The sequence below is a fragment of the Herpailurus yagouaroundi genome, unplaced genomic scaffold, assembly GCF_014898765.1.
Source record: "Herpailurus yagouaroundi ecotype Mexico unplaced genomic scaffold, PumYag 162, whole genome shotgun sequence".
NCBI classification, from domain to species: Eukaryota; Metazoa; Chordata; class Mammalia; order Carnivora; family Felidae; genus Herpailurus; species Herpailurus yagouaroundi.
In genome coordinates, this window is record NW_024412403.1 from 56,699,317 (window position 1) to 56,713,176 (window position 13,860).

The 13,860-nt window shown below is 38.0% G+C and overlaps 1 protein-coding gene across 1 annotated transcript in view; it reads right to left on the minus strand.

Annotated features, from left to right (window-relative positions):
* Positions 1-13,860, minus strand: part of MORC1 (MORC family CW-type zinc finger 1) — a 164,016-nt gene that overhangs the window by 111,852 nt on the left and 38,304 nt on the right. The window contains exon 9 of the mRNA XM_040484442.1: positions 10,527-10,652. Coding sequence (XP_040340376.1) covers positions 10,527-10,652 — 126 coding nt within the window. The remainder of the gene's footprint in view (positions 1-10,526; positions 10,653-13,860) is intronic.

Consider the following 13,860-nt stretch of genomic DNA (forward strand, 5'->3'; position numbering starts at 1 on the left):
CACAGGGCTTGAACTCACAAACTGTGAGATCATGACCTGAGCAGAAATCAAGAGTTGGAAATTTAACCAACTGAGCCACCCAGGCACCCCTAAATTTTATGTTTTAAAAAAGTATAAATGTGGATGTGAGCACACATGTATGTATGTGAATGCACTGTGCATAAGACAATCTGGAAGAATATTTATTGAACTTCTAGCAGAGGTTCCTATTTAGGGATATTATGTTTTGCTAGAGCACACAGTGAATGACACGTGGTAAAGGGGGGTTTTAGTTACTTGATTTTTTCCAATATCTAACTCTGTATTATTTGAATTTTTATTAGTTTTACATTTTTAAAAAAATTTTTTAACGTTTTTATTTATTTTTAGACAGAGAGAGACAGAGCATGAACGGGGGAGGGTCAGAGAGAGGGAGACACAGAATCTGAAACAGGCTCCAGGCTCTGAGCTGTCAGCACAGAGCCCGACGCGGGGCTCAAACTCACAGACCGCGAGATCATGACCTGAGCCGAAGTCGGCCGCTTAACTGACTGAGCCACCCAGGTGCCCCTAGTTTTATATTTTTAAGAGCAAAATAGAACTCCTCACCCTCAAGAGAAATAAAAATATGAAAAAACAGAGTAAATTTTAACGTTTTATGTTGCAGAAGTATAGAGCATTGCTATAAAGCATTCTGAGTGACTATTTCAATCATAACCACCTTCAGAAATTTAAACTTTCATTGGCATTTAATACTGACATGTACAATTTGTACAAAACATTTTGGCTAATATATAGTATTTTAAATTTAAGATTCAGAAAAAAAAACAGATTACAAGTAAAGAAAACTACAGTTCCAAACTTACTTATGCAGATAAAATTAGCCCCCAATTATGAACTATAACCATGTTGCAGTATCCACAAACATAATTATTCTTTTTAAATTATGAGACTTTACCTGGTTTATTCATACAATAAAATAGTTATAGTCCTTAATTATTCATCAAAACATGTAATGAGGCATGATCAAAAATTTTCTGGCCAGTATAATGTCAATAGCTAGACCTGGATGTCAGGTAGACCACTCACACTTAGTACAACCAGAATGAGTAGAAATAGCTCCATTGACCGTATCTTCCCTATCATTCTTAAGATTTTGCTCAGGCAAAAGACTTAGAAGGCATTCATGGCTCCTAAGTTCCTCTCCACTCCACATCCAAGCCATCAGGAAGTCTTGGTGGCTCTGTCTTTATATTAGATCTATAAACTGAATGATACTCACCACTCCAGCCCAGGCCACAGTAATTTCTCACCTGGAATACAGTAATGGTATCCTAACTCATCTCCCTTCCTCCTTTCTTGCCCCATATAAAATCAATTCCCCACTCAGCAGCCAGAATAATCTTTTAAAAGCATAAATCAAGTAATGCTCTTTTCTCAAAACTCTTTATATTCTCAATACAACCACCTCTTATCACGTTGCTCAAGACCCTACAGCATCTGCCCACATCTACCTCACCTCTTCCTAATCACTGTGCTCGAGCCATGCTCGCCCTTTTAGCCTGTCTTTACACTTACTCTCCTCTCTTCCTGGAAATGTCTTCCCATCAAATTCTTTCATGACTTACTGTGGTGCCCACCCTCCAAGATGTCCTCTGACAGAGTTACTCCCCCCTGGTATCTGTGCCTTTGTGCAGTGCCCTCCCACACTGAATCCAGGCTGACCCGTGTGACCAAAAAAGCATGGCAGAAATGAGGGCATGTGACTTTTGAGACCAGGTTCTAAAAGACTGCAGTTTCTACTTTGTTCTCCTGAATTGCTCCCTCTGGTAGAAGCCATTTCCTGTGCCATGAAAGCACTCAAGATGCCCAGTGCAGTGGTCCCGATAAAGAGGAACCAAGCTGCCAGCCATGTGAAGTCAGCCACCTTGGAAGTGTAGCCTCCGGCTCCCACCAAGCCTCTAGCAACCCCAGGCAAAACCTCTTGGCAACTTCATGAGGGATCCCAAGATAAAAGCACCCCACAGAACCACTCTCCAATTTCTGACCTATAGGAACTGAGAAATAACAGATGGTTACTTTTATTAGGAAGCCACTTAGAACGTAAGCTTTATGAGGGAAGGACCCTTCTGTTGTTGCTGTGCTGAATCCCAAATGCCTACAAGACCGCCTTGCATAGGGTGGTCATTCTGTCCACTTGACATGATCCAGTTGTACAGTAACATGTACACAATGTAAATAATGTTTATTTGCGAATATGTCGAGAAGTGTGCTAAGTATTTTCATGTTTAAAACAAAACATATTATGGGGGCATCTGGGTGACTCAGTCATTAATCGTCTGCCTTTGGCTCAGGTCATGATCTCACAGTTTGTGAGTTCGAGTCCCACCATGGGCTCTCTGCTGTCAGCATAGAACCTGCTTCAGATCCTCTGTCTCCCTCTCTCTGCCCCTCCCATGCTTGTCTTCTCTCTCAAAAATAAAATAAAAACATTAAAAACCCTATTTAAAAACATATTTTTATTTTAATCCTCACAACAATCCTAAATGGCAGAAGAATTCTCAATGCACGGTGGTGAAGTGTCAGGCTTAAGGTACTGCCGAAGGTCCACAGCTAGTAAATGACAAAATCAAAACCCAGATCCAGGTTTGGCTGATCCAAATTTTGTTTTTGACTACCAGTGTATAACAAAAGATTAAATAATTCAGATTATACAAATTCATGAAGGGACACATAAGATGTACAGTTTACAAAAGAAATACTTCTAAAGTGTTATTAGTCTATTTAAGTGGGTGGGATACGAGAGGGTACAAAGCATTCCTAGAAAATTAAAAGACTGTCCCACAAGCATAGTATTGGAGAGTATTCAATAGCAAACCATAAACTTAGTGTCCCTAAATAACTTACAAAGACCCTGCTGCTCCAATGAGAAAGCAGGTTGACTCCAATTCCACATCATTTGGGCTCCTTTCAGTGTTAGGGGTCTATGGCAAAGAAGTTTTAATGATGAATGAAGATCTTTAAATTTTTTTTTAAACGTTTATTTATTTTTGAGACAGAGAGAGACAGAGCATGAATGGGGGAGGGGCAGGGAGAGAGGGAGGCATAGAATCTGAAACAGGCTCCAGGCTCAGAGCTGTCAGCAGTGAATTACATGACTTCTCTGAATGTCCTTATACCAAACGCCAAAGGAAAAAGGTAATCTGTGTGCCTCTTCCTTGCAAAAACAACCTAACACTCCCATGCTGAGCTAGCTCTGTCTTCTACTTCTATTCAGCCATCCAAATTCTGCCCTCTGAATTCCCAGCTATCACATGACAAGGCTATCACATTTTCATTAAGGCCTTTCTCTCCTACATAAAATGATGCTCAATTCTATCAGTGACCCCTTACCAGGTCATTTTCTGTAACCTGGTAACTCCATGTCCCTCCTAAAGCATCCCCATCCAAACATCACTCTCCAGACACGGTGTAAGCAGGATATGGTTTATCAGTACCATCACCATCTTGTTAAGTTCCATAAACATCTTAGCAACTCTGTCACACTCTCAGCTTATACTAAGCTTGTGATCAATTAAGACATCTATGCTTTTTTTTTTTCATGTAAATCACTTTCCAGTCTATACTTACATGATAGATTTTTAAAACCTAAACTCAGGTTTAGTTACATTAGTTACACCACATTTATCTTTTGGACTTTAACTCTTTCATATATTGTTTCTGTTATGCCTACCGGGAGAGATTCCTCCTAATTCAGGGTCAAACATGAATTCAAACATGTTTGTTTTATATACAAGTTACTGATAAAAAGTAATGAACAGAATATGACCAAGGAAGGAAACCAATGACATGACACCAAAAATTCCTATCTAGTCCTCTTCTGAACCTGTTAGAGACCTTGGGATAAAATTAGCTAAAGCAACTATAATTTTACCCACAGTATTCTTTTTTCTGTTTGCTACAAAAATACAGAAAATGACTAACCACAAAGTACAGTCATGTATTCTTATAAATAATACTTCAGTGTTCATTTCTAGAAGTTTAGGTCACCTCTGGGTGACCAAGAGGCCAAAGCATTTAATCACTGTTTAATACCTTTTACATGCCCCTGCTTTGGTCAAATAGGGACATTCCAAGCGTTTAATTTGTTCTGATGCAGCCATGAGAGCTATAATGCCTTGAAAGAAAGAAAGAAAGAAAGAAAGAAAGAAAGAAAGAAAGAAAGAAAGAAAGAAAGAAAGAAAGAAAGAAAGAAAAAGGCTAACCCACTAAGGATGACATAACATAGAAGGAACTGTACACTTTCTTACACAAAAATTTTGCCTCCAGAGAACCTTCAAGGGAAATCATATGCAAGTAAATATGGCAGAGAGAGGGGTAATCCTAAAGGATAAAGCTATGAAGGATTAAATCAGTCCATACCGTAAATACCAAGTATCAGATTTGACAGTTTATCAGAACCTCATATGAAACTTGGCAAAGGTACAAGCCTCCTTAACTACCTTTTAGGGAACAAAATAAGCATTTATATTATATCTACTTCCTGGTAACATATATCTAAGAATATCACTTTGAAAGGTGAATAAAAACGTGCTAGAATGGGAAACAGTCATCACTTAATACCAGTAATTTAGATAGATGAAATTCCATTTACTAGAATTCCCTGAGAAAATAGAGACAAATCCACATTTTCCTTTGGCTTAAAACATTTTTTGCCCAAACTCACTAAGATGGAAGCAATTTAATTTGAAAAGATCAGCTATATTGATTGATCCAGGAGACCCTTGGTACTTCCCAGAAGAATGAGACTGATGAAAAGGAAGCATCACTTTGATACAAATTGGGAAATGAACAGAAGACTTATAAAGAAAGTCTCAGGCATGTTATATTTCACTTTTCAAATATGATCTTCAGTAGAATCAGAAATCAAAAGTAAAGCAGGAAGGCAGTCTAAGATGACAGTGTAGGAAGAACCTGACCATCTTCTCCCATGATGCACTGAATGTATACCTACATATAAAGCAATTCCTCCTGAAGAACTGACACTGACTGAACAGCTTCTGCACAATAAAGGGTAGGAGAAAGGGAGAAACAGTAACAATGGTAACTGTAACCTACAGTAGAGAGGGATCTCACTGGCAGGGGTGGGGGGGAGGGCTATTCACAGACTCACTTTCACAGAGTGAAAGAAGAACTGTTTAAAGGGCAACAAGATTTGAAGTGAAGGAAATCCATTCACTAACCTAGAGAATCTGCTAAATGGGTGGGAAGCTGCCAGAACCCTCTCCAGGGTCAAATATACCAGTGAGCACAATTCTTCCCCCACCACCTTGATAGCACAAATGAGAACAGGGTCCAGGCACTCTAGCCAGCCTACTAGAGCCTCACCAGTGTGTCCTGGGTCCCTGTCCCACACCATCTTCAGAAGGTGGCCCCAACATAGCATGCTCTAGGACCTTCCCACCCTGTGCTTAATCCAACCACACTGCCAAAGCAGCCCTGGTATGGCACACCCCAGCCCATATGCCATCCATCTGGCCTTCCAAAGCTACCAGGCACATGCAGTCTACTCAAAGGACACACCCCTACACAAGGTCACTACTTCAAGACCTGTTCCACGTAATTCATAGAAATGAGCACGGAAAGTCAAACAAATGAGGAGACAAAGGAGTAAATTCCAAGTGAAAGAACAAGATAAAACCCCAGGAAAAAAACTCTAATGAAACAGAGATAAGTAACTTACCTGATCAAGAGTTCGAAGTAATGATCACAAAGATAGATGCTCACTGAACTTCGAAGACTAGAGGAACCCAGTGAGAATTTCAACAGAAAGTTAGAAAATATAACAAAGAACCAATCAGAGCTGAAAAGTATAATAACTGAAATGAAAAAATATACTTAAGGGAAGTCAACAGCTGATTAGGTGATATAGAAGAGTGCATCAACAAACTGAGAGAAAAAAATAGGGGAAATTACCCAATCAGAACAACAACAATAAAAGAGTTTTAAAAAGTTATGACAATTTAAGAAACCTCTGGGACAATATCAAGCGTACTAACACTGACATTACTGGGGTCCCAGAAGGAAAAGAGAAAGGGACAGAATATTATTTGAATAAATAATGGCTGAAAACATCCCTAACCTGGGGAAGAAAGCCTTTACAGAGAGTCCCAAACAAGATGAACCCAAAGAGATTCATAATAAGACATATAACTAAAATGGAAAAATTTAAAGATAAAGAAAGAATATTAAAGGCCACAAGAGAAAAACAATTATCTACATACAAGGGACACCCCATAAGGCTATCAGGTGATTTTTCAGCAGAAACTTTGCAGGCCAGAAGGGGATGGCAGGATATATTTAAAGCGCTGAAAGGAAAAAAACCTACAACCAAGAATACTATACCTGGCAAGGTTATAATTCTGACTTGAAGGAGAGATAAAGAGTTTCTTAGGCAAGCAAAATTTAAAAAGTTCATCACCACTAAACTGGCCTGCAAGAAATGTTAAGTGAAAAAAGTAATGACCATAACTTGAAATAAGAAAATACAATAAGAAAAAAATCTCTTTGGGGAAAAAAAAGAAAGAAAGAAAAAAATCTCATTGGTAAATGCAAAAATATAGTAAAAGCAGTGCATCAACCACTAAACAAAACATGGAGGGGAGGGGTGTAGAAATGTAGCGCTTTTAGAATACATCCAAACTTAAGTGACCATTAGCTTGAAATAGACTGCTACATATATAAGCCAAGATATATGAGCCTTAAGGTAACCATAAAACAAAACCTACCAGAGATACAAAGAGAAGAAAGAGAAAAGAACCATAACACTAAAGAAAACCATCAAACCACAGGGGAAAAGAGTGAGAGAAGAAGGAAAAAACAGAGAAGAATTACAAAAGCAACCAGAACTGCAGCAACTTCTGCAGGAGAATACACATTCTTTTCAACTGCACGTAGAACATTCTCCATCACATGTTAGGCCACAAAACAGGTCTCAATAAATTCAAGAAGACTGAAATTATATCAAGCATCTTTTATGATCACAAGGGTATACAACCAGAAATTAATTACAAAAAGAAAACTAAAAAAACACAAACAAATGGAGACTAAACAACATGGGTCAATGAAGAAAAATATCAAAGACAACTTTTTTAAGGTTTATTTATTTTTTAGAGAGAGAGAGAGAGAGAGAGAGAGACAGACAGAGACAGAATGTGAGCAGGGGAGGGGCAGAGAGAGAGGGAGACATAAAATCCAAAGTAGGCTCCAGGCTCTGAGCTATCTGCACAGAGCCCAATGAGGGGCTTGAGCCCACAAACCATGAGATCATGACCTGAGCTGAAGTTGGATGCTTAACCAACTGAGCCACCCAGGTGCCCCTCAAAGATGAAATTTTAAAATACCTTAGGACAAATAAAAATGAAAAGACAACTTAACAAAATCTATGGAATGCAGCATAAGCAGATCTAAGAGGGAATTTCACAGCAATACAGGCTTACCTCTAGAAAGAAAAGTATCACATATAGATAATCCAACTATATATCTAAAGTGACTAGAAAATGAAGAACAAATGAAACCTAAGTTAGTAGAAGGAAGGAAATAATGAAGATCAGAGAGGAAATGATTGAAATGGAGATTTTAAATAGAAAAGATTAAACCGGAAAGTTTCTTTGAAAAGATAAACAAGGGGCACCTGGGTGGCTCAGTCAGTTAAGCATCCGACTTTGGCTCAGGTCATGATCTCACAGCCCATGAGTTCGAGCCCCGTGTCAGGCTCTGTGCTGATAGCTCAGAGCCTGGAGCCTGCATCTGTGTCTCCCTTTCTCTCTGCCTCTCCCCTGCTCATGATCTGTCTCTCTCTGTTTCAAAAATTAAAAAAAATTAAAAAATTAAAACACTAAAAAAAAAAAGAAAAAGATAAACAAAATCAATAAACCTCTAGCCAGACATCAAAAAAAGAGAGAGGGCCCAAATATATAAAATCAGAAATGAAAATTGGAAAGTTATAATTGACATCACAGAAATACATAAGAATTAGAAGAGACTACAACAAATAATTATATGCCAGTAAAATGGAAAACCTGGGAAAATTAAATTCCTAGAAACCCACAACCTTCCAGACTGAATCATGAAGAAGAGAAAATGTGAGATTACAAGTAATGAAATTAAATCAATAATTTCAAAACTCTACAAAACAGAAGTCCAAGACCAGATGGCTTCATGGGTGAATTCTAACAAACATTCAGTTAGTACTTATCCTTCTCAAATTATTCCAAAAAATTAGAAAGGAAGGAATGCTTCCAAAGCCGTTTTGTGAGGCCAGCATTACTCTGATACCAAAAACAGACAAAGACACCACCAAAAAAGAAAACGCCACTACTGAATGGGAGAATCTATCTGCAAATCAAACAATCAATAAGGAGGTAATATCAAAACACAAAGAACTTACACAACCTAGTGACAAAAAAAAACCCAAACAATCTAATTTAAAAAAAAAATGTGTGAAGGACTTCCACAGACAATTTTCCAAAGAAGACATACAGATGACCAAGAAACACATGAAAAGATGCTCAATATCACTACTCATTAGTGAAATGCAAAAATAACACCCACAATGAGATATCACCTCACACCTGTCAGACTGGCTATCATCAAAAAGACAAAAAATAACAAGTGTTGGCAAAGATGTGGAGAAAATGGAACCCTTGTACACTATTGGTGGGAATGTAAACTGGTACAGCCACTGTGGAAAATGGTATGGGGGTTCCTCAAAAAATTAAAAGAAGAACTACCATACAGCCCAGAAATTCCACTTCTGGGTATTTATCTGAAGATAACAAAAACACCAATTCAAAGAGATGTATGCAATTCTGTGTTCATTGTAGCAATATTTACTACAATATAGCCACAATATGGAAACAACCTACATGCATGTGTGCGTGGACACACACACACACACACACACACACACACACAAATGGAACATTAGTCATAAAAATGAATGAAACCTTGACATTTGTAAAATCATGGATGGACCTATAGGGTATTATGCTTTTATGAAATAAGTCAGACAAAGAAAGACAAATGCTATAAAATTTCACTTACATGTGAAATCTAAAAACATGAATGAACAAACAGAACAAAACAGAAACAGACTCACTGATACAGGAAACAAAACATTGATTACCAGAGAGGGGACAGGCTGGGGCAGGCAAAACAGGTGAAGGGTATTAAGAGGTACAAACTTCCAGTTATAAAATAAATAAGTCATGAACATGTAGTGTATACCACAAGGAATATGGTCATTGTAGTAAGTTTGTATGGTGACAGATGGTAACTAGACTTAGGGCATATTGATATGAGTGACTGCAAGGCCCCAGGACAGCCACTGCTTTTCCATGAAAATAAGACAACATAACAAATGTAGGTCTACTATAAAGAGTTAGTGTAGTATAGGGGAAAAGAGCACAGAATTTGAATTGGTAAAGACTTTGGAGCCAGAATATTTGAGCTCTTGTTCAGTTGTGACATTTCCTTATCTCTGAAATGGTGATAATTAAACATGACCCACAGGGTCACTGTGAAAATTAAAAAAAAACAATGCATATACAAAGTCATATATAGAGAGAGACAGTGTTCAAACATTAAACGTTTCTCCCAGTAGATATTAAGCTCCTCAAAATCAGAACTAATCTTATCTTTCTATATTTTGTACCTAACACAATCTCAGGACTCACAGGAGACTCTGATAAATGTTTGGTGAGTAAATGAATGACCACCCAGAAACAACACACACACATACACTCTTCTGACTGCATATACAGTTGGGTAAGATAAATTTAAAATATGCAAATATCAGCTTCAAAAAAGCTTATGCTGGTACAGACTTCTGGTTACAAAATAACTAAGTCATGGTGATGTAATGTACCACATAGTTAACAATACTGTAATGCATAGTTGAAAGTTGCTAAGAGAGTAGATCTTAAAAGTTTTTATCATTAAGAAAAATGTATAACTATGTATGCTTATGCACATTAACAAGACTTATTGTGGTATAATAAAAAAAGTTCATGCTAAAATGTAAAAAACAACTCAAATATAACTGAACCACATAGTGTTTATAAATGTGTTCATTCCATACATAAAATATACATACACATATGTGTATGATTTAGTAGTTCAAATTGTGTAAACAGAAATATAAGTGAACTGTGATTTTTATAATGGAACCGATCACAATCAAAGCACCTAAGATTCAATAAGTCAAAAACAAATTCCTACTTGGAGTGGTTATCTAACTTAAAAGGGTTCCCTGCAATTTGTGGCTATTATGGCCAAATATTTGTTACACGTGATTACTGCTCAGTAAACCTTTCAGAAGCAGTCTGAATTTTATTTACCATAGTAAAAATCTTACCATCAAATTGTAAAATCTTACTATCAAATTATAAAATTCTTACTATCAAATCACTTAAACAATTTGGGGGAGGAGCCTATTGATTTTAGAAAATAAAAACTACGAAGATAATTTAAAGAAGGTGAGTTACCTGGGTCTGTAGAGGCAATAACATAGGTGTTTTGTTTGAACTCTTTTGGCCTGAATGAATATTCTCATCCAAGGTTCAAAATACAGAACAGATGTGTAGGCTCTGAATGACCATCTCTCTGGAAAACTAGAATAGAAAATACCAAAGACCACACTATAAAGGATGCAAAAATGCCATGTCTTTCAGAAGAAAAAAAATCAGACTAACAGGTTATGACGGTTACCACCAGCAGCTTCAGGAACTTTTCCTCTAAACCTAATGACAACACACTCCAGCGAATCTTGCAACACTCACATAACCTCATTAGGCAGGCCTCTAATATAAAGGGCTACATAAATAACCTATCCTGTGATTAGAACCAGTTTTTTGTTGGCAACTGATTCTAAGTAGACTTACATCAGCAATAGAAAATACACTTTCCATTAAAGCTGTTGGATCGGAAGGACAAAACCAAGTCAAACAAACAAAACAATCCCCCTGCTCAAATGTAACAAGAAGAATCTAGGCCCACAGGAATACGAAACGTTTCCATGAAGTTAATATAAGTGGAGAAAAACAATAAAAATGCTTCATTTGCATTTAAAATTATAAACAAGAAATATAAAACTTCATTCTGCAAATGCAGTAAGCATTAAGTATTTATGGCCAGCTGAGGGGAGAAGTCTGATGTGGTAAGGGAGAGAGGAGAAAGAAAAATAAAGGACGGAAAGGCAGTAAAATGGGAGCAGACACAATGTAAACAGGCTTACGAAGAAAGCTAACCTTGTAAAACTGCATGTTGCTGGGAAATCACTCTGTTGCTGTATCCTAACTCCAGGGACCTTCTATATTAAAGTCCATTTACGAACTGTAAATCTTCGCCAATTAGACAAGAAATAAAGATCAAAAACAAACCCAGCTATGCTTAGGAAGCAGCATTCTTTACCTACTGGGTCCCAGAAAAGGCTACTAGGTCAAGTAGAAAGCAGGGAGCCCTATGCCCATCATGCCTAGAGGGAGACAAAGATGATGGAAAGGAAACATAAATCCTGTCTGAGGGGAAGTGCTCAACAGAGTCACAGACCACTGCCAGTTAGTAAGAAAGGAGAGAGCTCCAAGGAATTTACCAAAATGAACATGAAGCCCGAAAGAAAGCCAAGGATTTTCTGGTTGGTTATAAGTTCTTTTAGAATTTCTTTTGTTTAAAAGGAAATTCTTTTCAAGTAAGACTTGAGTAAAATTTCCCAATATAAATTATATAAAAAGTACCTAGTCCATGGCTATTACTCCATAAATACTAATGCATCTTTAATACGACCAGGGAGGCTGTCTGCATTATGGTGCAGCACAATAATCAGATGCTGCACAATCAAGTAAATCCTCACCTGTTAAAATAAAAAGGAAAAAAAAGTCACCTGGAGACACTATAAGTCTTCCAAGGACTTCTGCTATTTACTCAAATCCTTTCTGGATCTGTTGATTAAAAATTGCCCTTGGGGCACCTGGGTGGCTCAGTTGGTTGAGTGTCCGACTTTGGCTCAGATCATGATCTCACCGTTCCTGAGTTCGAGCCCCGCATCGGGCTCTGTGCTGACAGCGCAGAGCCTGGAGCCTGGAGCCTGTTTTGGATTCTGCGTCTCCCTCTCTGTCTCTGCCCCTCCCCCGCTCATGCTCTGTCTCTCTCCCTCAAAAAATAAACATTAAAAAAATATTTTTTAATAAAAAAATAAAATAAAAATTGCCCTTAAAGCCAGTAGCTTTCTTTGACTCTCCTAAAAGCTAACACATCTCTGTCGTTTGAAAGTAAAAGTCAGAAGTAATTTAAAGCCAAGTTTGATAATTTGAGAAATAATGATGAAAGATCAAACTGGGTTAGACAAATTTGGGTTTAAAATATATATATATGTATATATATATATATATATATAAAGACACCCAGATGGCTCAGTTGGTTGAGTGTCCAACTTCGGCTCAGGTCATGATCTTGCAGTTTGTGAGTTCAAGCCCCGCATCGGGCTCTGTGCTGACAGCCTGCTCAGAGCCTGGAGCCTGCTCCAGATTCTGTCTCCTTTTGTCTCTGCCCCTCCCCCACTTACACTCTGTCTCTGTCTCACTCAAAAATAAAGAAACGTTAAAAAAAAAAAGGAATTTCTAAAAAATATAGATATACAATATATATGGGTATATATGGGTCTAATACACACACACACACATATACATATATATGCACACACACACACGCACACAAAAACAAAATAAGGAAACTAGCAATTCTAGCATTTTATAACTCACTTTTTGTACTCATCCAATCAATATCTATAAGTAAATAGTCATAGCAGGTGTGTTGGTGATGCTTAAGACCTCCTTTCTGTTAGGAAATTCACTAGAAGGGCTCATGGGACTTAGCACAGAATTGCATTTATGGCTAAGTTTTATCACAGCGATGCAGTAAGGGTATAGAGCGGATCATAATGGGGAAAGATAGGTGAGGTCTGGAGGAATCCAACTGCAGCTTTCTTGTGTTTTCCCTCTCAGGGTCAAACAGAGGGCATTCTTCCCCCACCTATGAAAATGCAGCAACACATGTGTGATGTTTCTGCCTAAGGAAGCCATCAGAGACAGCACTGAAGGGTTTTATGGGGGGTGGTCACATAAGCACCCTCTGCCAGCATGTATCAAAATTCCAGCATAACCATATTATTTGCATAGGCTAGATATAGTAAACCAACCTTAATTGTTAGGAAAAGTTTTCTATCAGTGTAGGGGCCTTTACCAGCCAAGTTCCCAGAACTTTACCAGCCAAGTTCCCAAGGCCCAACCTTGACAGCTAGACTTTCTAAGGACGAAGACTTCTATGTTAACCCTTTTCTACACACGTGCCACTTTGGAAAGTTCCTATTTATTTGTAACAAACAGAATGGCAATACTTCTTACGCTATTGTGATGTCTGTGATAGAAAGAAGATGAAGAAGGCTAAATATAAAATCTACATATGAAATGGGCTATGCAGTATAACTTGTGAACTTTATATGTGGTATGAGGTCCTTCATGATCTGCTGACCTCTAAACTCTGCAGCCCCGTCTCTTGCCAGCTTTAGTCTAGGCATTTAGGAACGCTCTTGGTTCTCTAGATATGGGTCATGCTTTCTTATCCCTATGCCTTAGCACATTCAATTCCTTGGCAATTTTTGGTTAGCTCCTTTTCCCCCTTCAGGATGCAACTTGAGATCTCACGGCCTCTTGAAGCTTTCCCTCACTCCCCAAGATTGGGTGAATCATGTACTTCTGGGGCTCCCCTCCTTCTTCTGTGTCTCCCCATTACAGCACTTCCCACTTAGTAGTGTCTCTGTCTTTA